The following is a 24,076-nucleotide window of genomic DNA, read 5'->3' on the forward strand; positions in this document are numbered from 1 at the left end:
TCCCAGCAGCCCTCCCATTGCGGCTGTCTGTCATTGCTCATTTATTTCGCCTTCGCGGGCGCCGCCCACATAAGCTGCCCCTTCTTCGCGCCCTGCTCGACGTACTTGCACGTCGTGAAGGCCGTCCACAGGTCCGCCATGAAGTTGGTGCGCTGCTCAATGTACTTGTCGCCGAGCAGGCCGCGTACGGCCTCGGTGGCCTCTTCGGCGTGGTAGAAGGGGATTCTCCTGCAGCGCATCTGTCAGCTCGGGTCCCAACTCCGACGTATGGCAGGGCACGATAAGAACGCAGAACTGTTGAGAGATTGGGAAATTGAGAAAACGTACGGGAACAGGTGGTGCACGACGTGGTACTCGACGATGCCGTGGAAGATGTGGCGGCCGATGAAGCCAAACTCGCGGTCGACGGTGGACATGGCGCCCTGCACGAAGGTCCAGTTGTCAGCATCGTAGTGCGGCGCCTTCTCGTGGGTGTGGTGCAGATAGGTAATGGCGACTGTCAAGCGGCAGTTAGCGTCGGCAGACCCTGGCGTTAGCGCGGCTCAGCGCGCACGCGAGACACAACTTACCGATCCAATGGTTCATCCAGAGATACGGCAGGCCGTACATGAGCAGCGTGGTGCCCACGCCGAGGCTGCGGCTCGCAGCGTACAGGGCGCCGATGACGAGGAGAAGGCCCAGGTCGGAGATCGCGACGAAGGGGGCCTCCGCGGCGGTGAAGATGTTGGCGCGCGGGTCGTAGTGCGATTGCTTGTGCCTGGCGACTGTGTCCCGCGAGCCCTGGACTAGAGACTTGTATCCCGCGCCGGCGTTGAGGAACATGTACATCGGCCATCCGAAGACCTGATGCACCACGAGCGAACCGAGGGTAAGGATCGGCGTATCCGCCGCAGTGTGGTCCACCAGCTTGGCGAAGAGCCCTAGCCCCTTGGCTTCTTTTGCCTCGAATTCTTCCTTCGTGCTGGGCACAAACACCGTGTCCTTCTCCATGTGGTTGTGGTAACGGTGGTGCCTCGCGTGGCTGAACTTCCAGCTGAAAAACGGTACGAGTAGGGCCGAGTGGAGGATCCATCCCATCGTCGCATTGACGTTGAGGTACGGAGAGAAAGAGTCGTGGCCGCATTCGTGGGCGAGGATCCAGAGGCCTGTGAAGAACAGGCCCTGCACAAAGCTGTAGAGAAGCCAGAGGGGGGCCGTGACGGTCCATGGTGCGTCGAGCTTCGCAAGGTAGACCGCTGAAGTGAAGAGGGCTGAAACGAAGACGACATCGCGGACCACGTAGGACAATGAGCGGACTAGAGAACGCTCAAAGCATTTCGACGGGATGGCATCCCTGAGAGTCTTGACGTCTGGGACGGCAGAGACGACAACAGGGACCGTCGGGGCGCGTACTTGGGTGGCAGTAGCTGTCACACCCATAATTTCGATAGCGAGGAAAATGAGAGACTGAGGACACCTAGACTACGCCGCCCTGCCCTCGACCTTTGTACGAATATTTTTTTTCCCGCAAGGCGGTGAACGTGCATCAGGGTCCCGTGAAGCACAGACACAAAGTCAAGGGACCGGGAACTTGCTCCAACAATTCCAAACGTGGTACCCGCTTTCAGAAGCTGGGCGTTGCATCTGGGCGCCGATTCATTCTCCATTCGAAGCGAGGAGCGGAGACGGCCTAACTTGGAAGGATTAGACTGGTCAATGGCAATCAGGGACTCGGGGACTGGACCCTTACGCGGCTCACCCACGATCCACCATATCCACCCTGGCGATTGTGAAGTGCACGCCTAGGCTCCCAATCGACAATTAAGCGAAAAAAGACCGCCGTGCTTTGGTACATTCGCACACGGTTCGCATCTATTATCCGTATATACGCGTCTACGGGGGTCTACGACGAAGTAAAGCACTGATTCCAGTGCCCGCCGGTTCGGGTGAAACTCTGGCTCTCCACGAATTTGCTTAGTGTGCACCTTCCGTATCTATCGCCACCACAAAAGTCTAGCGGCTGGACGCGATCATTGACGATGATGCGCACGAACTCCTCTTTCGCTTTCTTGCACGAGAGCTTCTCTACGTATATACGGGCTGCGAACGGCACCGTCCAGGCCGCCGAGTATCCCTTGGTCTCGTTGGTGCTCTCGATGGTTGAGTTGGAGAGAGGCTTGGTGTTGTTGTACAAGCCCAACGCGGCAAGAACACCAGTCATGTCGTTGTCGTGGCTGAAGTCGGCGTACACTTTGCGATGGAGCGGGAACGTTGCGAAGTCCTTGTCGAGGGTGCTGTTGATGCTTCCTACAACTTGGACTGGCTTCTCCGTGAGCCTCGCCAGGAGCTCGCTCACATAACCGATTCCCTGTGTCGGCCCAAGCGGGTTGCCGTTGCCGTAACCGTACCACTTGCCTAAGCTCTCGTAATAGTCGTACTGTTGCCATTCATCCTCGGTAAAAAGGTGGCAAAAGTCCGAAATTTGGGCAGTCGGCGAAGCGAGGGTGGTGAAGGGGCACAGATCCATCAGATAGATGATTTCGGTGGTGCTGAGGGTCGTGCCCAGCTTGCCGTTGACGCGAGCTTGAATCGGAGGGACGAATTTGGCGACCCAGATGTCTTGCGCCTTGTTGCCGATATCCGACAATGGGCCGTCCTCGAAGTTGGTGCAGATCTCGTGAGACAGCGTGTTGTTCACGCCCGCAGCCTCGGGGATGCTGACATCAATGGCGCCTGTCTTCTTGTGTGCAGCCTGAGCATAGCCTTCCAGCCACTTGTTTGCGGATTCGACCACACGGGCCTGGCCCGACGAGCGCACAAAAGGGGTCTTGCCCTTGAGGAAGTCCTTGTATCGTCGGTAGAAGTGGGCACCAGAGTTGACCATCTCCTGCCGGCCCGCGTCCGTCAACAGATCAGCGCCCAGGTTGTACTCGTAGTCCTTCAGGAAGGCGAACTCGTCTGGAAATGCGGTGCTCGTGTTCTGAATCAAGCCGACGGTGGCTCCGTACAGCAGCGTCTTGCTCATGGTGGGGTCGCGGCCGCCATGGCGCGACAGGACCGAGGCAAAGCTCACGTCGCAGTGCTCGGGCGGATCGACGTCGACGTCCGAGGGGACGGAGAACCAGAGCGAGTACTGGCCCCAGAAGTGGCTCGTCTTGGGGCTGCAGCGGTAGCCATCGTCGACGGTGTCGCAGGCCCGGGTGGCCGTGGGCGCAGCCGCGGACCTGGGGAGGGTCAACGAGGTGAACAAGAGGGCTGCAAGGAGGCAGGGCATGCTACCGGAAGAAGCCATAGAGACTGAGCAATAGCAATGCTAGGAGCGCCACGAGGTAGAAAGCAGCACGCCGCAGGCCTGTAGAGCTGTGCTTGCGGTACTTGAGCTCTTTGTTGTCGGCCAGGGGCAGCAGCTCATATCGCTGCGCTCGCCCTCCCTTTATTCTTTGCCACAGCTTGGCCATGGCGCTCGACATGCGATTCGACATTGAGCGGCAGCAGTTCAAGGTGAGGTCGAGCAGGGGCCGACAGGGACCTGCATGCTGGAAGCGGCCAGAGCTACCTTAGCAGCGGTGTGCGCCGGCAATAGCAGGGCAAGCGCGATGCACGTGGGGCGGAGATGAAAGTCGACGAAGGGGAAAGCCGTCTTTTGGAGAGCGACGGGCGCGTAAAAGCAGTCTTGGAAGCGGGGTGCGAGAGGAACGACGTGTGACCGTGGAAGGAGCCGACCGCCTTGCAGTGTGTCGCTCCTTCCGTCAGCAACTGCCAAGTCGTCTGGAGTCGCGATGGGCCATGGCGCAGAATTCGGCCTTCTCTCCTCCGCCACCAAAAGTTCGTGTACACAGAAGCTGTGTCACAATGCGCACAGCCTGCCTAGAGGAACGGCTCTCGGGGCTCGTGAGTACAGCGTGCAGGCGGCACCCCGGGCGGACAGCCGCAGCGTCAGCATTGGAAAACCGTCGGGAGCCCGGACGCCATCAACAGCGCCTTTGCACGAACGAACGATAGCGCCTTGAAGATCGCCTGTTGCCTTGGCCTTACTGGTCGTCCTGGTGCATTGGGAAACAGACGCGCGGTCGCTCTTCGCGTCCTGGCCCGCCTTTGATAATCGACGACATGTTATGAGCAACCATGGGCCGATAGCGATAGGGCACACCGGCAATAAGTTCACAACCCCATGCTGTTGCTTTATCGTTCCCGCACCATTTCCTCTAGTGTCGCTCCCGGTCTCCGACAAGAGCGGGCGTTGGCTAAGCTTCGCCATTGAAAGCTTGCGGCACTCCACACTTTCCACATTCAGGCACAAAGCGCGGCGATCATGCACACTAGCCCCAGGGTGCATGTGCTCCAGCCGTACTCTTTATGACGTTTGGCATGGAAGTCCGCGCTCAAGGCCAGGGACTCACGCGCTCTAGACGCCGGCGTCATCCTCTTAAGATCTGTACTCATGCTCTGCTGTCGCATGCACACCTTCCGTCTCTGAACCATGCGTGCCCGTGAGAGAAGCACCGCCGACGAGCTTCAGCTCGCAGCCCTGGGCCACAAGGGCGAGCTCCAACGGAACTTTTCTTTCCTGTCCATGCTTGGGCTTGCTTTCGCCATTTTGAACTCATGGACCGCCCTTTCCGCCTCACTATCTCTTGCCCTTCCAAGCGGCGGTTCGACCAGTGTCATATGGGGACTCATCACAGCAGGCATATGTAACTTATGCCTAGCGGCATCGCTTGCCGAGTTCCTCTCTGCTTATCCAACAGCTGGTGGACAGTACCACTGGGTTGCCGTCATCTCTTGGAAGAGCTATGTACCTCTCCTATCATGGATCACAGGTTGGATCAACGTTAGTGGTTGGATTGCCCTAGTCGCCTCCGGAGGATTGCTCGGATCCCAGATCATCATTGGCATCATCTCAATGTATTCTCCTGCCTACGAGCCGGAGCGCTGGCATCAGTTCCTCATCTACATCGGCTATACTTTGGCTGCCTTCTTGATCAATGCCTTCATGAACGTGAGTAATGATCCTCCCAGCCCTCAATGCACAGTACACGAAATGCGGTTTATACTTTTGCTCGGATACCGTTAATGACATTGCATCAGGACCTCCTGCCTTACGTCAACAAGGGGGCAATCACTTGGTCTATACTCGGCTTTGTAGTCATTTCCATCACCGTTCTGGCCTGCGCGTCTCCCAACTATGCATCCGGCGACTATGTGTTCCGGCAGTTCGTCAATGAAACAGGTTGGCCTGACGGTATTGCTTGGTTACTTGGGCTGCTGCAAGGTGAGTTTCCATTCATCAGTCATACTCTACATTGCCTCGTCAAAACCTTGAGTATCTCGTGTTGTCCTAGGAGGCGCAATGCAGTGCTCAGCTCAGTGATGACTGTAGTGCTCTTTCCCGCTCACATCTAGTCTTTATCATCAAGAGATTAGAGGACCCTTGCTAATATGTTCAGGTGGACTCGGACTGACCGGATACGATGCCGTTGCACATATGATCGAGGAAATTCCCAATGCTTCCGTCGAAGGACCGAAAATCATGATCTATTGCGTGGCCATTGGGACATTTACCGGCTTCATCTTCTTAACTTGCTTGCTGTTCGTTTCTGGCGGCAACACAGAAGAAATCGTTGCATCTCCCCTTGGGCCCCTTCTCTACATCATACACAACGCCACCCAGAGCCAGGCAGGCTCCGTATGCCTCCTCATGTTTCCCTTGGTCTGCCTCCTGTTCGCTACAACAGCGATCATGACTACATCGTCGCGTATGGCCTACGCTTTTGCACGCGACGGCGGACTGCCGTTCTCGCCCTTCTTCGCAAAGGTGCACAAGCGACTGGGCCTACCACTCAACTCGCTGATCTTGACCACTGTGTTGACGGTCATCTTTGGATGCATTTTCTTGGGCTCAAGCAGCGCCTTCAATGCAATCATCTCCGCGTCCGTGGTTGCGCTTGGTGTCAGCTACGCCATACCCGTGGCCATCAACTGTCTGAGAGGAAGGAAAATGCTTCCACCAAGAGCATTCACACTTCCAAATTGGTTCGCATGGCCCGCAAACTTGCTCGGTGTAGCTTATGTTATTGTCACAACCATTCTCTTTGTATTCCCGCCGGAGTTGCCCGTGACAGGCAACAACATGAGTAAGTTTCGCCAGAGCCATGAAGAAGATGGATGGGCTGCTGATACCTCACAGACTACTGCATTGTTGCATTCGCCGTCATCATTATTATCAGCACTATCCAGTGGTTCGTTGACGGGCGGAAGAACTTCACCGGACCGAGAACTGACATGGGGATCGAAACGCTCGAAGCAGTGCAATCAAAAAAGCAAGATGATGTGCACAGTGCCGCCGATAACAAAAAGTACGATGGAGAGCCGACAGTATAGTCAGCTGGCGCGACACCCGATGCCCGTGGGCTCCCAAGCCTTCGTACGAACGGCGCTTTTTACTTTAGGTATTCAAGCCAAACATATCGCCATAGCAAATCCTTTGGCACGTTGACTCCTTAAGCGTCTCCACTGAACGACGATTTTAGCAATTCGTGACGTCAAGGCTTGATAGCCTGCTTGCAACACTCCGTAACGCGACTTTTCTGATGAAGCTGGACTTCGCTCCCGTTTGGGTAATCTGGAAGCCGTAAACAAGCACCACCCCTCGCAACACTCCACAAGGCTGATGTTGAAACGAAATTACGAACGGACTCCTGCGAAGCCGTTTGTGCACACTTGCGCCTCAAATTTTTCCGACATCGAGCACGAGCTGTGCTCGTACAGATCCCTGGTGCTTTATCTTGTGTCGCTGTTTGTTGCGTCACGCAGCTGTGAAGGCGGCCCCCACACCGCTCGCGTCTGGACTTTCGCTGCCCACAATGCTGCACTTGCGCGAGAGACGTTGCATCACGACAGCAAAGTCTGGGCCTTCCGCTCCTCGTATCGGACCTCCGACTTCTAGAGCATGGTCATTCGCTCTGTTTTCCACATAATGGAGCGGAAGCAGGCTTGGTGTAAAACTGATGAGGTGAGCATGGCCAACCATACGGACTTCCGTCGCCTAGCAAATCCTTGCACGTCCCTAGCGCGCGCGTTGATTGGACAATCTAACTTTCTACTCTGGATGGTGAGGGAGAAGCGTGAATGCGGAGCGTGCGTAACGGAGTTTTCGACATCACGGCTACGGAGAAAGTTCGTGTGCTGTGGTGAGGAGAATTTAGCATCGCAGCCGTGCGAAGGGCTGTGCCGCATTCAGATGGTATAGATACAGTTGCGACGGCCGTATGCTGCAAGCAGGAAATTTGATTCAATCGACCGGGCCTTTCATAGATTTCGGAGGATTTCTTGCACGCTGCTGCTGGTGCATCGGGTACATGCTTCTCTACTGGGTCATAGCTTTGAAGTGCATTGCTAACTGTTAATCACGTAGCTTTTCTTACATTCACTCACTCAGATCGGTCGTTACCTCCTGGAGAGACAGTCACTATCTACATCGTCAAGAGTTCGATTCTTTCCATCACAAACAACACCACACAATCAAAATGCCACGCCTCGACACCTGGATCAAGACCCGGGTTCTTACCCTAATTAAGCCGCGGCATCACAAGAAACTCACCACCAAAGACATCAACATCAGCAAGCCCATCCCCTCTTCCCTCCAACACACAGGCTGGTCCCCTGTCATGCGCTCACCACCGCAACCTTGTTCCCGCTGGTCCATCTCTGCCGAAGACCTACTCCTCGGCTCGCACTCGCCCTCCCTCTCCGGCTCCAGCACTCCTTCTCTCACACACTCCCGCGAGTCCTCGAATTCTTCCGGCATCACTATTGTCGTGCACTCACCACCGCCCTCAACGCCTCCGCCAAACTATTTTCCCGAAGACCTCCCGCAAGAGCTTCTGCTGCCCACGCGCAGCCACTGGGTCGAGGCTTCGCCCTTGAAGACCATCATCCTACCCGCGAGCCCGCCAATGGAAACATTACTTTTCTCCGAGACGCCGAGCCCGACCAGCTACTTCAAGAGCGCATTCGAGTTCGACATCAAAGACTTGATGTGCGCGGATAGCGTGCTGAGCGAGGCAGATAGCACCGACGTACAACGCATGAGTGTCGTGGAGAAGAGAAGGTTGACGAGGCGGATGAGCCTAGGCATCGATGGCCTGAGGCCGAGCTGCTGGGACTATAACCGCATCTAGGGAATGAGTTGCCCATACGGTTTGCGGGTTCGACTTGCTGCTTTGAGTGCGGCGTACGTTCTTTTTACCGGACTGGATTGAAGCGTCATGGATTTTTGTTTTCTGCATGGTTCGCCTGCTTTGGGTTGCATTGGGCTGGGTTCTGGGCCGGACACTGCATGGGTATACCCTCATTTCTTTCCCTTTTGCTTTTTTTTTTTTCTTTTTTTTTTCTGCTCACTCACTACCTTCCCGTCACTCCTTCACGAATTTCCGACCTTTCGACGTTTGTTCACAGATTTTCTTCTTCTCGTCACTCTTTTTGATTACCCTTTTACCTTCTATGTATACCCTTTTTCCCTTCTTACACTCCTTTTTCACGACGTTCTATGGGTTCGGGCCGATGGATGGATTCAAGATTTCGTTTCTCTGTATATATCACTATCTCTTCTACTTCATCTGTCGATACTTTATAGACCTAGACTTTCTCAACCACATTCTACACACATATTCTCCGGTCCCTCTCCCCTACCACCTTCACTCATCATACGTATAGCATAGCGTCTTCCCCTCCGTATCCAGCAGGTCTTTCAGAGTCGCATCCCCAGCCAAAGTGCCCATGTTGATTTTGAAGTCGAGTGTCACGTTGACACCGCCGTAGTCAAACGGCGTCACGGGCCCTCCGACCTCCTTCAGTCTAATCGCAAGATCCTGCTGCTGCCATTTCCACAGCACATGATCCAGATTCCCATGATGCAGATAGAACAGCGGATCCGCAGGGCTATTCGCCGCATTGCCCAGCTGCCCCAGCACACCACCCACCCCGAAGTGGCCAGACCCGTGGATGTTGGTCGCAGCGAAGGAGGGCGTGCCCTCGATGGCGCGCGCGAACGAGGTGTAGTCTGGCTGCGCGAGCACGTTCGCCACCAAAGCGGGGTCCGCGAACGAATTCATGATCCACGGTATGAAATCCCGCCTCAGACAATCCCTTGCGGGGATGTTAACCCAGAAATTCGGCGCTGCGAAAGGGCCCGAGGGAACACATCCGCCGCCCGTGCCGCCCGTGATGTTGAGCGGGTTTTGCTCGGGCGTGGGCTCGACTTTGGGCCCGTTGCCGCCAAATCCGGTGCGGGGGTCGAATATGGCCGTCTCGAAGGGCCGGGTGGAAGACAGGTTCGACGGCTCCGCGTCCAGCGACCAGTCCCAGTAGGGCTGGGCGCCGGTGTAGGCACAGGATTCGCGGAGAGCGCGCTCAAAGGTAGCGACGAAGTAGCGGTGCCAGAGGATGAAGTGGCCGACCCAGTGGATGTTTGGGGTCTGGGCCGAGTGCACGGCTTGGTGGTCGTCGAAGCGGTTGGTGGTGCCCTGGAGGCCGGAGATGGCAGGTTTGGTGGTCAGACAGAGTACGGCGTCGGTGTAGGCTTTCTTTTGGGCATTGGTGAGTTGGCGCCTGGGTGGGTGGTATTAGTGAGGTGTCTATGAGGTGAAGCTTGTTATGCTAGGATATTGATCGCATGCGTGCATGTAGCGAGAGCAGCGATGTCATATTATGGTCATATGAGGAAGGAGTCACGACTTACCATTCTTGTCTTATGGGAGGGTTGTTGCAGGAGGCGGGAGGCACATTAACCGGATCGTTGATGGGCGTACCGAGGGTAGTCTGGATGGTCGATAGTACGGCCAAAGCTCTGAGAAGGCTCGCAAAATACATGTTGACGTGATAGATGAGCCGAGGAATGCTGATTCTGCAGCCTTATAAGAACAGACGCCGGGTAATTGATGGGGAGAAACCAGCAGGTACTTATAACCCGGTAAGCCCAAACGACAGCGCCCAAGCACACATCAATCCAATAATGCAATAGCCACCGTCCACACCATTGGAACTTTACAGATCTCGCGCCTGGGATGTTCCACTCTCTCGGAAACTTGATCGATGTTGTGAGATCTCGCTGGGGCAGTCGACTGGTTCGCGAAGTGCCGTGTGGCGAGGCGCTGGGCAGCAGCGTTGATCGGTGTATACTAGCCCGTCGTGATGTTGTTCTGGGGCTTTCCTCGAGCCCTGTATTTCCCCGGAATGCCATACCAAAGGTATGCACGTGGCTGCGCTAACGGTGATCTGCGACCATTTGACAGTGAACGCCACACTTGAATGGTACGCTGGACGGGCAACTGTGGACGACGATCCTTAGAAGAAAAGCGCCCTCGGCGAGGAAACTGTTTAGAGGACGACTGCGATGCACCCTGGTGCCCGCAGATCTCTTATTCGAAACCAGATCTTATCGCGCCTACCCCTCTTTTTGTTGTCTTGTTAACCAGCTGGCCAGTGTGGTTTTCACGGGGCACGGAATACCGGTGGTAGTGACGAACTGTCCGCACAGCAATGGAACTGTGATCGCCCCCGCCTTGGTACCGATCCGACCCTTGAGCCCGGTAAGGGAAGAAAGATCGAGGTCGGCATTCGGGACGGAATCTTGGAATCTCAAGATTCTTTCGGCACGCAAGGTTGATGGTAGCGGCCACCAAGCTGGAACCGTCTTGCCTTACCGAGCCTATCAAAGGTGCCACCTCATCAGGCATTTCGCCGCCCATTGGCCTCGACTCTCCAGTACTTGACTTCCCTATCGAACTAGGCACAGATTCCCCGCTCCCGGCTGCGTCTGCGCCCTGCGCAACATCAACAGCCGACGAAAATGCACATTGACAGCTGACAGCCACTCCGGCGACTGGAAGATTAACTTTCCGTCATACGAAAACCGTCCTATGGGTAACAATACGTTCGTGCCATAGGAAAATCAGGAGCTTCTAGCCCTGAGTGGAGCGTGACTTCATGGGTGAGGTCACATTGGCCACAACTTTGGCAGTTAATGGCTGTGCCTTCCTGTTCATGTCACATCTCTTGCACTTTGCCTACAGCCCAACGCGCGACCATGTTTTCCCAAACGAAACACATTCCGCATCAATGCTCACAAACGGCCCGTATTCTCACCGTCAACCTGTCGTTCGCAAGCTGGTTTTACTCAAACATTGACATTCGATTAGATGAAATAGCCGGATCCAGGCATGCTTGCCACTCACAAGGTGAGATGCAGCCTAGCCGCCGCAGCTGACCGAACTATACCCCAGAACAGTACTTGTCTCGACGACTGTCAGCCTCAAGTGCGTCCAGACGCAGTACCTGCCTCGAATCTACCAAATGTCTCGCCGCCTTCGCTGTATTGCCATTGGAAAGCATATGGCGTTGTCACCCGTAGTCTAGGATCTGGTAATGAGCGAGTCTCGGAAGAGAGAAGGTCAAAACGTCCTTAAAGGAGGAGGCGGCCCATGGTGACTCCTCAGTAGAAGCTTGCGCAACATTCTTAGGACATCTGCTCTGAACAAAGCTGGCCAGAGATGGCAAACTTCATCAGTGCGAGTGACCATTCTCGCCAGCCAATGGTTCTGATCATCACTGGAATTCTTCTACTTCTGTCGACCATCGCTGTAGCCCTCAGGTACGTTATAATTCTGTGAGCTCTGCCATCGCTGAGTGTTTTTCAGATTTTGGTGTCGTTACGTGCATACCAGGTATGTCGGTCTAGATGACTGGTCCATGTTATGTGCCCTCGTGGTCGCAATTGGGATGGGGATTCAGAACGGGTTCCACATCTCATGGGGAACGGGGTAAGTCATATCAACAACTTCTTTTCGCACTATAACGGACTTAACTAGTCGTCATGGATCGGATCTCGACTTTCTCGTGATCCTGCAGCCTACACTAAAGCATTGGTACGCGTACCAAATTGTATATCCGTGGTCGCTATTCTTCGTAAAAGCGAGCATCCTCGCCCTATACCATCGTATATTCACGAAGACCAAGTTCCGCCGCCTAGTCTATGCCGTTGGAGCATTTGTGGCGACATATACTCTTGTCGTAACCTTCGTCAATGTGCGTTTCCGCCCTCGCTTCCTTGAATCTCTCGCCACTGACCATCCCAGGCCTTCGAATGCCCCAAGAACCCCTCACAAGCATGGTCACCAACATTTCCTGCAGAATGCAACAACCTTGTTGCGACGTACTTCTCAACTGCCTCTATCAATATCCTGACCGATACTGTAATCCTCGTAATGCCCCTCCGCGCCTTCTGGCAGCTCCAGCTGCACCCCCGGAAGCGCTGTAAGCCCCACTCAGATAAAGCCCCGAATCGAAACCTTCATACCTACTAAATCTATCGTCAGGGGCCCTCATAGCCGTCTTCCTTGTCGGCGGTATCGCAGTCCTCGCCTCCATTGTTCGCATCTACGCCCTCTACACCTACACTTACACCAAAGACGTCGCATACGACGCTATCTTTATCCTACTGCTCTCTCAGATTGAAGTCAACGTCGCCATCATCTCGGCGTCTGCGCCCGCGCTGAGACCGCTGTTTAAGAAGACTTTTAGGAACACATCGGTTATACGATCAAAGAAAGCTTCTGTGGGCGGCAGCAGCGGTGTGGAAAGCGAGAGCCGGTCGCGGACGAAATCTACTGGCCAGATCGAGATGGATTTGTCCAATGAGATGAAGGAAACCGGGACTTTGCCGTTGGGCGCTCACGATGCTTCCGATATGGGAGGTGCGACTGAGAAGGGCGACAATGCGAGTGAGGAGTCGATACTGCTGGCGGGTGGGGCAAGTGGGATTACGAAGACAGTGGAAATGCGGATGGATGTTGAGCGGATGTCTCAATTGTACGGCAGTCACACCTAGTGGGGGTAGAAGAGATGCGGGAGGTGACCGGGATGTGAGCAGATACCCGCAGCCCTCTTAACAGCCTCTATCGAACTGGGGCATCTACGTCTGAAGAAACGCACCTGACGCGACCGACAGCTGCCCAACACCCTTTACTCTAGATACAAACCGAACGTTGATCCAACTTTTGTGCGTGTCGAGGTGGATTTAAACTTCCACTCCGCAGTGGCAAACGTCCGCGCCACACCCTGTATTAGCCAAAATCCCCTGCATCCTGATATCTAGGTCCACATTTCACTTCCGCGTATGCGATATTCTATTAGCGAAACTTAGAAGTCGAGACTGCACTTGATCATTGAAATGCCCCGTTACTTGATACAGCCTTCGTACTTCGAAGGCCTGATTAGGAAAGGGGCTTCCATTTTTTTCCAACACTTCGGAACACCAAGTCTTGATCAGATTACATATCGCTGACGGACCCACTTCCAGGCCAATGGTGCCGCCCAGACTTCATCAAGAAATCCATGTACCCATGGTGGTATACCCCTCGCTTCGGCCCCCACTGCCGCCTGTTCTTCCCGCACCGTGAAATCTTCCCAACTGGCGCCTTCCAACTCTTTGCCGAGAATCAACTGTGGTCCCTGGCGCCATGGAGGCCTTACGGACGCGCAGTGTACACAGACGCCGTCGCATGGAGTGAAACGCTTCCGGTATCGCGTTCCTGGATTCCAGGCAACACTGCCAATCACATCACCCGCTGCCAGCGTGCATACGAGACTAGTATTGAACTTTCCAGAAGTGGATATCATGCACAAGGGTGATGATCCTATCTCGACACCCCAGGCTCGACCGGTGAGCAGCTCGCGTCAGCAGCCCTGCCTTCCATGGTCGCTATAACCATCACCACCGTCGCACCGCACCCCGCATCATTCACATCTGTCCATTTTCTTCACTCAGAAGATCCCATTGCAACGATGCGATTCCTCAGCTTTGCTCCCAACATGTCTCCCCGCCTCAAAGCCCTCCAGGGTGCCCAGCTCGGCATCGTCGCCCTAACCCTCCTCGCCACGTTCCTGGCGGCCGTCGTCCCGCACAAGCACAAGTCATTCACATTCGGCCTGCTCTATCCCCTCCTCCTCACCTCGGCCAGCACCACCTTCCTCATCGCCCGCGAGCAGCGCCGCGCTCGCGAGGGCGCCCTCACAAAGGCCAAATACGCAAAGTACGCGCTGCTCAAGCTCGCCGCTGCGTTTGGGCTGGGCTTCGTCGGGTTCGTGCTGGACATCGCGACTACCGATGGAAAGTGCGATGTCCAGCGCCCAGGTGAGACAGGGCTGTGGATTCGCTGCGTCAAGGTGGAGACGTGGCAGGGCGCGATTCTGTGGCTGAATGTGTTCAACTGGTACGTGATTTATGCGGAGCTGCTTGCTCATGGAACTGACTGGGGGTAGGTTGTTCTTGTGGGCAGGCGTGTTTTACTCCTGCTGCATGTCCAGGAGGACGGAGGGTGCTATTGCGCTCGGGGGCGAAGAAGCGAGGATTGGACTTGACAACGAGACTGAGAATGACGAAGCTATTGCCAGAGACTTGCAGGCTCAGGACCCGAACTGGCGTGCTTAAATCAATTGGTTTGAGACGGGAACGGAGATGGACAGAGGTGCATAGAGGTCGGTGTACGTTGGATCGTCCACTATACAATACCGTGGATGCTGCCTGTCTCGGTCGGGACGTCGTGTGGTTGATTGGTGTGGCATGTTATGTAGAAAGCAGTGTTGCCTTTCCGAAATGCTCGCAGGGATGGAGATGGTTATGCAGATGTAGAGGGCGCGTGGATATCGAGGGCGTATGGTAGTGTGTTGGTGTAATGAATGCCCACATGTTATCTTGATAAGGAATAAGCATGATGTAGACATACAGCTGCACCGTGTGTGGGACTTGGTCACCTCGCAGCAAATTTATGTCTGGCGATAGCCCCTTCCCGGTGTAATCCATCAGATACTTCGTGTCAAGACAAAATCTCCCATATTTTCGCGTTCTACTCATCTCTACGCTAGAGGGTCGCCTCTAGTGATACCCAACTCCACCTTGCTGAGCCACCTCCGCCTGCCTCTCTTGGCGTGCCGGCCCTTTCTCCTCCTTCAGACGATACAGACTCATCCCCGGATGCCCAGCTGCAAGGAACACCACCGCAATGCACATGACCCTAGAATCATCAGTATATTACTGCCACATAAAAGCAGGACCACTCACACGCCCTCCAACGCAACAAAAACCCACTGATGCTGAAAACCCGGTCCAAAATACCCGTCCTTCAGCTCCACAATTCGATATACACATCTCACAAGCACGCACACAACCCCTGCTCCGACCGCACCCAAGAACACGCTCAGCCGCCGTAACAACGCAGCGCCGTGGGTCCGCCGGTAGACCAGTAGGTAGTCTGCGGTGGCACCGAGGAAGATGGTGAGCACGACGACTTGCAGGATTAGACCAGCTTTAGAGACAGATACACCTGTGTTGACGGCGTCGAAGGTGGCTCCTGTTGCGGAGAGGGCGCCGCCTGTCGCTTGGAGGATGAGGCAGGTGACGTCGGCGGGGATGAAGATGTAGTAGAAGAGTTTGGGGGAGAGGCGGGAAAGGGAGGGGTCGAGAGTTGTCATCCTGGGTGAGGGTGTTAATTCAGTTTGAGTGATTCAAGGGGAAAGAATGGTCGGTGATATGGTAGGGTATGAATAGTAAAGGGTGGGAAACAGGACGACGTACATCTGCGCGAGGAGTACGTATACCGCTGCGCAGTAGAACACAGGTGCTACTGTGATGCAGACTGCATTTTGTCAATACGACTATATGCTTCAAGATTTTGTGGAGACGTACTGATTTGCATCAGAAAAGCATTGAAATCAAACGGATTCCCGTGCAGCATAATCCTGCCCCCATACCCAATGATCTGCAGCACACAACCCGCGACCATACATCCCATGTATCCCCACGCACGGTACTTGATACCCTGCGCAGCGTGAACGAGGAGCAGAACGCCGAAAATGGCGAGGAGAGCGGAGTTGGCTGCGATGGACGGCTGGTACGTAAAGACGCTCCATTCGACGGGGCAGAGGGCGAGCGTACAGTTGGCGAGGGGGCCGAAGGGAATGAGGTCTTTCCAGACCTCGCCGGGGGGCCAGGTGGTGTTGGAGGAGGTCATGATAAAGCTTGTGCCTAGGACTTCAGGCGAATTGAAATTTGTGCTCCTGGGTGCAGTGCACTTGGATGGTCTGCTTGCTTGCGCTCTCGTGGTAAGTAGTCAGCAAGAGACAAGATGGGAAATTCAGATAGTAGGTATGGCTGGCTACGGCCGCATGGGCTGGGTAATATCGATGCGGTGCTCGCGAGGCTTGAATCCTTTACACCGGTAGGAGGCGTAACTAATCCTCGAATCAGCGTGTGCGCCATCTAGTGTATACATCATGTAGAATCCTACACACCTCTTCTTCGGACCCGAAGTAGGAAGTCACAGCTCGTCTAGATGTGGTGAGGTGAATCGGATGAAAACCCCAAGTAAGGATATCTGCCGCGCTGAAGCCAGAAAAAATACCAAGGTCAAGCCAAACCGAAAACCCTTCCAGCGTACAAGCGCCCACCTTATCGCTCCCTTCCCTTCATCTATTGTGGCTTTTCACATTGTCGGCCTCGCGCTCACCGGTTCCCGTGTATCGTGTGATTGGCTAAAAATTCGCGTTCTGGGGCGGCAGGTTCGGCGTGGCGGCCCCCAGACCCGCAGCGCGTAGAAACTTCCAAATCTGGTTGCGTTTGCGAGGGCCCTGGCTATCTACGCGATTGTACAGACGTCGACAACGCAAGACGGTAGGTATGATAGTTCGGTAAGTTGATGGTGTGCGCGAAAGTCCAGGCGCCGAGATGGCGAGATCCACTAGGTAGGAGAGAGCATCAACACGGTGTTTCCACACCCCGAGTCTGAGCCGGTGTGCTCATTCTGGGCGCGCTCCTTGTCGTGCAAGCATCGCCCTCATGCGGTATGCACGTTTTCGCTTAGTTGAGGATTCTGATCTTGGAATTGTGCTCGTCGAAAATGCAGAGAGGAACGTCAAGATAGCAGTGTTATTTTGGGGCTACATTATCACGCAGTCTGGCCGATAACGGCTCGAATTTCGTCAGCGGTTTCGGGGAGAAGACGTTACCGTTGGTCTTGATCTTAGGAACAACGAAGTCTCATGTAGGAGTGAGACAAGAGGTCCATCGCTGTGAAGAAGGTGCACTCCCACATGCGCCCAATTACCCGTAACGCTCAGACGTTGTGAAGCACCACAATCAGCCCACCGCAACCATCACACCATACTCGCGCAGTCCCAAGCCCACACCGAAACATCCACATATTTCACGATGGCCCCCCAAACACACTCTAGACAATGCCTGGCTATACGACCGCCGTCTTCTTCGCACTCCAAGTTCTTCTCACCGCCTTCCTACTTTCGCGTGCCTCGTCTAACATGACATCTCCCCCATCCAAGCAATGGGCCGACAGTCCCTGTCCATTAATACAAACACCGCAATTCAAGACCAAGAAGATGGATATCTTCACCGTCGGCGCAACCCACATGTCGCACATCCACAACGCTATCCTCCGCGGCTACAATTCCATCTACCATCAAGCCCCGCTCATCTCGCACGAGGACAAGGACGACTTCATCGGGTACTGCCTCGCGTGGAGCAAGTTCGTGCAAAGCCACCATGACAGCGAAGAAGGCGAGCTGTTCCCCACGATAGAAGACGCGCTGGGCCGGAAAGATTTGTTTGAAGAGACGCACAGGGAGCATGAGGCGTTCCTACCAGGGCTGGCAAGGTTCGCATCGTATCTAGCCACGCTAGGCGAACCGTATGACTTCGATGGTGGGGAGTTAGTGAGGATCATGGAAACTTTCCAGCGGCCGTTTTGCCAGCACTTCCACGCCGAAATCAAGACCATCGCCGCGTTTGCTGATCTCCCGGAAGCCAGTAGGGCCGAGGAAGCGGCTGCGGTGTTCAAGGCGTGGGGGAAGAAAACGGTGTCTAAGGCGGGGACCACGGATGTGGTGCCGTTCTTCTTGCTGAACCACGACGTCACATATGAAGAGGGGATGTGGGCGGCGTGGCCGCCGATGCCAGCACCGGTGAGATGGGGACTGGTGAATCTTGCGGGGGCGTGGCACTGGGCATGGTGGAAATTTGCGAGCTGCGATGCTGGCGGGCGGCCGAGGGATCTATGGGCTTTGGTGCAGCCGAGGAGGCCGGAGATGGGGGCAAGGTCGTGAGTAGAGGATGTTGGGATGGTGTATGAGTACTGTTGTGTATCATATGAGAGGTGGTGCTGGGATGATTTTGGTGGGAGAGCTAAGTCAAGAGGGGCGTTTCTAACATAGTAAAGGCGAAATGGAGTAGGTATGACAGATTATGGGGTAAGAATCAACGTCTTCGATGTAGTGATGGTTCAAGTGGAAGCATTCGAGTATGTTCGCGCGAGAGGTGAAGTTTGATGAAGAGGGGATAGGGAAGCTGCAGAGGCGGAAGAAGGAGGAAGAGAAGTGGTGTTGATTTCGATGATTCGGGACAGGTAAAAGGCGGTGTGCCTGTGAATAGAGAGTGCGTGCTGCTCTGCGGTGTTCTTGTCAGGCAGCTCGATAGGCTTCTTGATGAGAAGACCTTGGTGAATCGTCCATAAGAGCTTCCGCAACAAACTATGATACCATCATATGAGAGAAGTGCAAAATTCTTGCCAGGCGTACTAGATGAAGTACAAGATAAAATTGTGGGGTATAACAGAAGTATGGGGGCTTGCATGTCCGCCGCGAATACGGACTTCGCAACGGGCGCCACTCGCAGTTGCATAGCTCGGCTACCGCAGCGACCGAGCGCGAAAGGCAGGCCTGAGTGATTGCAAATCAGTAGAAGTCGGCGCAAGAGCTGCGCGTGACCGCAGCGTGTCTACTGCGGAGCGGTATTAGTCTATGTGCCTCTCGGCCACGGATTAGTGTTTCGCATCAGGAAACTGTATGTTGGAAGCCATCGGTTGTAATCCAGCTTATGGGGCAGGCATGAAGCAGTGACCGTGCAATGATGACTGGCTCATGTAGACGGGTTGTCGAGTATACCAATCCACACTGCATGCTGTATCAATGATGTAAACTCTTCAGCTCAGTCAGGCGTTTAGTGACATCCCGAAGTTCCCTTTCTAGATTAGACGTCGAAATAGTCGAAGCATCTTTTTCAAGTTTGAGTGCCTGCTCAAAAAATGACTTGGCTTCTTGTACTTGTTGGATTCCTTCGGCCCGCTTCGTGGATTTCTCGAAAGGGTCTACCTCATCCTCTTCTTCATCGCTGTCCGAACCGTAGTCGGACTCATCATCTGGTTCCAGCGTTACTGTTTTGCCCAACAATAGGTCACTGACCCAGAGGCCAGCATGCCCCCTGAGAACAAGTAATTGTGCGTTTTTGTCGTATGGTGGCGATTGCACGAGCTCTTCCAGTCGTCGACAAATCTCTCGCGCACCAGCCAATTCCTCCTGTTGCATCTTATGCCGGTCTTCCGAGGTCGCGGCTTCGTCGTCCGTGAGCCGTCGACGCTCACGTCTGCTTCTCTCGAGGACTTGCATGATCCAAACGGAGAACAAGGGCGGGTAGAATATGGTGGCGTCGATTGCATGGGGTTGGAAGTTGCGTACGGGATATTGAAGAATCAGGCGCTCGTAGTAATCTTTCGCAAGCTGGAAGCCGTCTTCTGAATATTGATACTCGTCGCTGAGTGGTCTGTCTTGTTCATCCCCGGATCTTCGACGAAGTAGCAATTCAGCACCCAAGCCCCACAGGCCATTGTATCGCGGCTCAATAGGAGTGCCGTGAGCCTCAGTCCTCAAGATCATGCCCCATGCTCTTGATGCGCGCTGGTAATCTCCCTCAAGTAGACAGCGGTGCATGATGGTCGACAAGACATTTAGATGAGAGGTCCTCAGCGCAGGCGTGGCAGCTTTGTTACGCACTAGATCATCTTTGAACGAGGCTGTCTGAGGTAGGATGGCGGGACTGAGGCCAGCAAGCTCCTGTTGGACGCGGGCTGAAGTGAATTTTGGTCGTGGCTCCCTAGGCGGAGCGTGCGGAAACGGCGGTGCAGGGACTTGAAACGCATCATCAGCAGGTGAGAGGCCTGCGACACGGCGCTCTTCTCGCTCCCAGCGATTGTACAGAGCCGACTGGACGTCTGGGTGCGGGCTGGCGGTCACGCCATCGGCCAGTTCGTCTTGTGGTCCTGCTCCGTCATCAGTGCGGCTTCGCGACGACTTTGTTTGCTGGGCGGGCCGCAGCGGCGAAGCAAAGTGGTGCATGTCTGGCCGGGCTGGGCCGGGCTGGGCTGCATGGGCGCAGCGGTATTGGATTGCAAAGCAGGCTCGGTGCGCTTCTCCAGCGCATGCGCGTGTGCCGTTTGCAATCAACAGTTCCCTGGTTCAGCAGCTGTCAAGTTGGCATACCTGATCGGTGGCTGCACGTGCAACGTTTCTCCGCTCTCGTGACTGGAGCCGGCCTGGCTTGGCGAGACGCGCCTTCCGCGCCTACCTACATCACTGGATCTGGGGAGCCTCACAGGCGCCACGCCACCTCTTCCTCTCCTGTCCCACCGCTCCCCTCCCACGCCGCCAGCTCGTGCCTGCCTGGCCTCCGAACATGGGCCAGAGCAGCTCGCGCGGTGCGCAAGACCCCCCGCCGCCGCCCTCGCGCTCGCGGGCCCGGCCGTCCTCATGGGGGCCTTCCATGTCCATGGGCCGCTCGCCGCCGACCGCCAGCGACGCCGTCCCAGAGATGGTGCAGCGCGCCCTTCCCTACTCCTCGCGGCCGCTCTCGCAGCGACTGAACCCGCTGCACATGCTGTCCACCCACCGCGAGCACGACGACGCCCGCTCGACCGCCGTAGCCAGCCCAGCCAGCGGCCTGCAGCGCCGCCCCTCGCGCATGACGAGGGCCCGCTCCTCGCTCAGCTCGATCCCGAGCCTCCTCCACCGACGCATGCCCAGCAGATCTAGAGACGGTGAATCCACATTATCATCCACGCCCTCCGAACCACCCGCGCCCACGCCGCAAATCGAGCGCCTCCGGCACCGGCACACCACGAGCACAGGCTACGAGCGCAGTCCGTATCTACCCAGAGTCCAAGTCCCTTCCCCGGAGCTGGACCTCAGCTTCGAGGAGCTCGCGGGCAGCACGAGCAACGCATCTTCTGACTCGCCGTTGCCGCGGCTGAGTTCAGCCAGGCGGGATGGCCGAGCGTCATCCATGCTGCCGTCCTTCAGACCGGACAGGGGCCTCAGAAACATGACGAACTCGCTACGCCGCCGCAGGTCGCCCATACGAAGAGAGGAGGACCAGGCAGCCATGCTATCGCGGCTGTTGTCGGTCGCAGCAGCAGCTACGGCAGCCTCGCTGATGGGCGACGACCACCGAGCCGTTTCCGAAGCACGCAACGTTGCGGGTGATGGTGAAGACGGCACTTTTGACAGTTTCCTACAGGCGCTGCAGAACGGGAGGATCGCCTCAGCCTTGAGACAGAGTGGTAACAGCAACGGAAACGAGGAGGGCACAGACACCCCAGGTGGAAACACCCAGCCGCTCAACTTCTTCAGGATGTTTAGGTTCGGGTCGTCGCATGGAAATGAACATTTGGACGCGGACACGGTAGACCGAGATGGCCGGGCTGAGAACAATGGCGAAGAAGACGAAGGAGATGGTAGGATGGTGCCCATTATCATCGTTGGTATTCGGTCTATCAACCCGGGCAGTGGCACCGAGCGCGATGACAACATCCCGCCCTTCCTCGACGCCTTGTCTAGTTTTCCCACGCCTGCTACGTCGCCCGGAGAAGAACCTATGGAAGGCTGGACTCGCCAACCTCCCAACACTACGAGGTTTAGCCACCGGCGTAGGGCATCTATGGGCGGCATGAACAACTTTTCGTCCAGCTACGACAACCAAAGATACCGTTCGGCGCGACCACGCCCGTGGTCTACTATGAGCGACTCCCCAGCTGGTCCTCTCCCACCTCCCTCCACACCAGCGAGTGCCGGCCTGTCTGCTGTCTCCTCCGGCGCGACTACTCCGACATTCACAGCTTCACCACCCTCTCCGGCCATTCCATCCTCAGCATCGTCCCGTCGCGGAAGCTTCATTCGCCGCCCAACTGCGTCAGGTCTAGAACCTACTACCGAAGAGCCGACAGCTCACCGACGTACTCCTCGCCAGCGCCGACTGAGTGAGTCTGACTTCACCAGATTTGGGTCCGGCTCGTCCCGTCGGAACGGTGTTGTCGAACCCGACAACAACCCCGGAGAGGGCTCAAGAAGCTGGATTATCTATGTTCTCGGTGGTAGCTACCCCGAGAACCACCCTATCCTCACAACACCTAGTCTTTTTACAGATTCTCCCACCTACGAAGACATGCTCCTTCTCTCCACTTTGCTGGGACCCGCGAAACCGCCCGTAGCAAGCGAGGAAGATGTTGCAGCGGCACCAGGACTTCACGTGATACGGACGTACGATAACGGAAGGTTGGTCGCAGAGGCCGAGGGAGGACCCCCTCACATCGACTTGATGGCAGAGGCACGCTGCTTGGTTTGCTTGTGTGAATTTGAGGCCGACGAGGAAGCTCGAAAGCTGATCAAGTGCGGGCACCTGTTCCACAGGGCTTGCATCGATCAGGTCAGTACCCTACCTGGATATAAAGGAACGTCGCTAACAAGAAGCAGTGGCTGATCACCGGCCGCAACTCTTGCCCCCTCTGCAGAGCTCCCGGTGTCGACGAAAAGCCCACGAGTTCTCTGCAGGCAACGAATCCAGATCTTGACGCGAGCATCGCCACCAACTCTGCTCCGGCCGCCGCATGAGACGACCTCGCATTTGATACCCCGGTTTAGATACTCTTTTTCGGAAAAGTGTGCGTTCTACCCTCACTTTGAATTCCACTCCTTTTACGCCAACCGTCCGATTTGAACTGCTCGGCGGCGGTGATACCTTCGTTGGAGGGCCCCTTCGATAACGGCCCCGCTTTCCTTCGTCACTGGGTCTCTTGCGTCCGCATGCAGAATGTGGGAAACTCACGACTTTTTTTAAATCTCAATAATGGTTTCGATTACAGCGCATGGCGTTTTTGTGGGCGGGTTGAACATGGCCAGAGAGCCGCGGAGAGCAGATACGGGAATATGGCTGACAATTGGGCAATCTTTCTTTACCTTTTTTTTTCCTGGCATTTTGGGAGCGAATGAAATGGAACGAATGTGGGTTTGCTTTGTATTTCAGGATATATCCACGGAGTATAGGGAGGGTTGCATGTGAACGAATAAGCACAGCACGATTGCTACGACTGATTGACTGGTTCTTCTTGATGACTTGGCACCGGGCCCCATGTACGTGGATCTTTCGTGTTTCGGTTGAATATCTGGTGCAAGGCATGCGAGAATACGGATGCGACTGAATCGAGGTAATAAAGAAGAGGTTCCATGCAGCAGAATGCGGAATGGGAAATGACCTTGGTAGCGACGAGTCCACGACCACATTGCTAACAAGTCAGCAACGGGACAAGGTGGTCTGATTCCAAATATTGGCCGTCAGCACCGGCGTTCACTAGACCATCTGTCTGTCTCCCTTTGCCGTTGATTTCTAAGAACGAGGCTTCTACGTACGTATGCACGTACATTGCGTTGCTTGGTGTCCACGCAAGGTAAGGTGCGGCGTGGTGTATTTCGGGGTCGCGGGATGGCTTCACGGGCCGAATGTATGTGCCGGGGGTTCATCGTACCATTCGATTCCTTTGCCACTATTATATGCGTGTGCGCGACCGGGAGGAGAATAGCGGGATGTCTTCCAGATTATTGTCTGGGAGGCTGGGCGCGCGGCGAGATTACTATGCAAATGGTAAATTGTGGGGTGGGGTCGCAGATGCGAATCGATCATGAGGGAGCATGACTTGTGGAACACGGTAGGGAATCCCATCTGGATGTCGAGTGCGAGATCTAGAATATGGCTCAAGCGGGAAGGTGCACTGAAGTCTGTCTGCATTTCCTGCTTACAGGTTTATCGCGGTTGGTTGAGATATCTGTCTAGATAGTGCGTGCGAAATCTTAGAAGATTGCTGGAGCGGGAAGGTGCACTCAAAGTTTACCATGCATTTTACCAACTTGGCTGGAGGTCTAGCGCGGTTGG

At 55.3% G+C, this 24,076-nt stretch overlaps 11 protein-coding genes across 11 annotated transcripts; 5 read left to right on the forward strand and 6 right to left on the reverse strand.

The window, feature by feature from the left end:
* Positions 1 to 41: 41 nt before the first annotated feature.
* Positions 42 to 1,419, reverse strand: CC84DRAFT_1219277 (uncharacterized protein; the record flags this gene model as incomplete). The annotated part of the gene is made up of 3 exons (XM_018183068.1): positions 42 to 228; positions 328 to 496; positions 570 to 1,419. The coding sequence occupies 3 exons, from the start codon at positions 1,417 to 1,419 to the stop codon at positions 42 to 44; spliced, it is 1,206 nt and encodes a 401-aa protein (XP_018034414.1).
* A 203-nt stretch (positions 1,420 to 1,622) lies between these two features.
* On the reverse strand, positions 1,623 to 3,518 carry CC84DRAFT_884491 (acid phosphatase). Its single transcript, XM_018187781.1, has 2 exons — positions 1,730 to 3,518; positions 1,623 to 1,673 (listed from the first exon to the last, which is right to left on the reverse strand). Exon 1 carries the CDS (start codon positions 3,269 to 3,271, stop codon positions 1,883 to 1,885), a length of 1,389 nt encoding a protein of 462 aa, XP_018034415.1. The 5' UTR covers positions 3,272 to 3,518; the 3' UTR covers positions 1,623 to 1,673; positions 1,730 to 1,882.
* A 581-nt stretch (positions 3,519 to 4,099) lies between these two features.
* On the forward strand, positions 4,100 to 6,644 carry CC84DRAFT_884501 (amino acid transporter). Its single transcript, XM_018187782.1, has 4 exons — positions 4,100 to 4,978; positions 5,068 to 5,251; positions 5,427 to 6,113; positions 6,167 to 6,644. Exons 1-4 carry the CDS (start codon positions 4,460 to 4,462, stop codon positions 6,358 to 6,360), a joined length of 1,584 nt encoding a protein of 527 aa, XP_018034416.1. The 5' UTR covers positions 4,100 to 4,459; the 3' UTR covers positions 6,361 to 6,644.
* Positions 6,645 to 6,711: 67 nt separating this feature from the next.
* On the reverse strand, positions 6,712 to 7,786 carry CC84DRAFT_1207257 (uncharacterized protein; the record flags this gene model as incomplete). The annotated part of the gene is made up of 3 exons (XM_018182087.1): positions 6,712 to 7,378; positions 7,414 to 7,432; positions 7,580 to 7,786. 3 exons carry the CDS (start codon positions 7,784 to 7,786, stop codon positions 7,071 to 7,073), a joined length of 534 nt encoding a protein of 177 aa, XP_018034417.1. The 3' UTR covers positions 6,712 to 7,070.
* Positions 7,787 to 8,675: 889 nt separating this feature from the next.
* On the reverse strand, positions 8,676 to 9,849 carry CC84DRAFT_1188539 (Di-copper centre-containing protein; the record flags this gene model as incomplete). Its single annotated transcript, XM_018180995.1, has 2 exons — positions 8,676 to 9,588; positions 9,719 to 9,849. 2 exons carry the CDS (start codon positions 9,847 to 9,849, stop codon positions 8,676 to 8,678), a joined length of 1,044 nt encoding a protein of 347 aa, XP_018034418.1.
* Positions 9,850 to 11,664: 1,815 nt separating this feature from the next.
* On the forward strand, positions 11,665 to 12,568 carry CC84DRAFT_1050559 (uncharacterized protein; the record flags this gene model as incomplete). The annotated part of the gene is made up of 4 exons (XM_018173469.1): positions 11,665 to 11,798; positions 11,847 to 11,874; positions 12,114 to 12,291; positions 12,354 to 12,568. Coding segments are annotated over 4 exons (555 nt in total), but the record flags the coding sequence as incomplete, so codon positions are not given.
* A 993-nt stretch (positions 12,569 to 13,561) lies between these two features.
* On the forward strand, positions 13,562 to 14,790 carry CC84DRAFT_1166181 (uncharacterized protein). Its single transcript, XM_018178890.1, has 2 exons — positions 13,562 to 14,249; positions 14,299 to 14,790. Exons 1-2 carry the CDS (start codon positions 13,849 to 13,851, stop codon positions 14,465 to 14,467), a joined length of 570 nt encoding a protein of 189 aa, XP_018034420.1. The 5' UTR covers positions 13,562 to 13,848; the 3' UTR covers positions 14,468 to 14,790.
* CC84DRAFT_1197570 (RTA1-domain-containing protein) lies at positions 14,668 to 16,500 on the reverse strand. Its single transcript, XM_018181530.1, has 6 exons — positions 16,327 to 16,500; positions 15,722 to 16,266; positions 15,611 to 15,671; positions 15,098 to 15,508; positions 14,791 to 15,050; positions 14,668 to 14,730 (listed from the first exon to the last, which is right to left on the reverse strand). Exons 2-5 carry the CDS (start codon positions 16,044 to 16,046, stop codon positions 14,912 to 14,914), a joined length of 936 nt encoding a protein of 311 aa, XP_018034421.1. The 5' UTR covers positions 16,047 to 16,266; positions 16,327 to 16,500; the 3' UTR covers positions 14,668 to 14,730; positions 14,791 to 14,911.
* A 617-nt stretch (positions 16,501 to 17,117) lies between these two features.
* Positions 17,118 to 18,225, forward strand: CC84DRAFT_884580 (uncharacterized protein). The gene has a single exon (XM_018187783.1). The coding sequence runs from the start codon at positions 17,269 to 17,271 to the stop codon at positions 18,148 to 18,150; it is 882 nt and encodes a 293-aa protein (XP_018034422.1). The 5' UTR covers positions 17,118 to 17,268; the 3' UTR covers positions 18,151 to 18,225.
* Positions 18,226 to 19,272: 1,047 nt separating this feature from the next.
* On the reverse strand, positions 19,273 to 19,821 carry CC84DRAFT_1063954 (uncharacterized protein; the record flags this gene model as incomplete). Its single annotated transcript, XM_018173619.1, has 1 exon — positions 19,273 to 19,821. A coding segment is annotated over one exon (549 nt), but the record flags the coding sequence as incomplete, so codon positions are not given.
* A 1,015-nt stretch (positions 19,822 to 20,836) lies between these two features.
* On the forward strand, positions 20,837 to 22,680 carry CC84DRAFT_1058242 (uncharacterized protein; the record flags this gene model as incomplete). The annotated part of the gene is made up of 2 exons (XM_018173558.1): positions 20,837 to 22,576; positions 22,621 to 22,680. Coding segments are annotated over 2 exons (1,800 nt in total), but the record flags the coding sequence as incomplete, so codon positions are not given.
* Between the last annotated feature and the right edge of the window lie 1,396 nt (positions 22,681 to 24,076).

Source organism: Paraphaeosphaeria sporulosa (genome assembly GCF_001642045.1).
Source record: "Paraphaeosphaeria sporulosa strain AP3s5-JAC2a unplaced genomic scaffold CC84scaffold_7, whole genome shotgun sequence".
Lineage (NCBI taxonomy): Eukaryota > Fungi > Ascomycota > Dothideomycetes > Pleosporales > Didymosphaeriaceae > Paraphaeosphaeria > Paraphaeosphaeria sporulosa.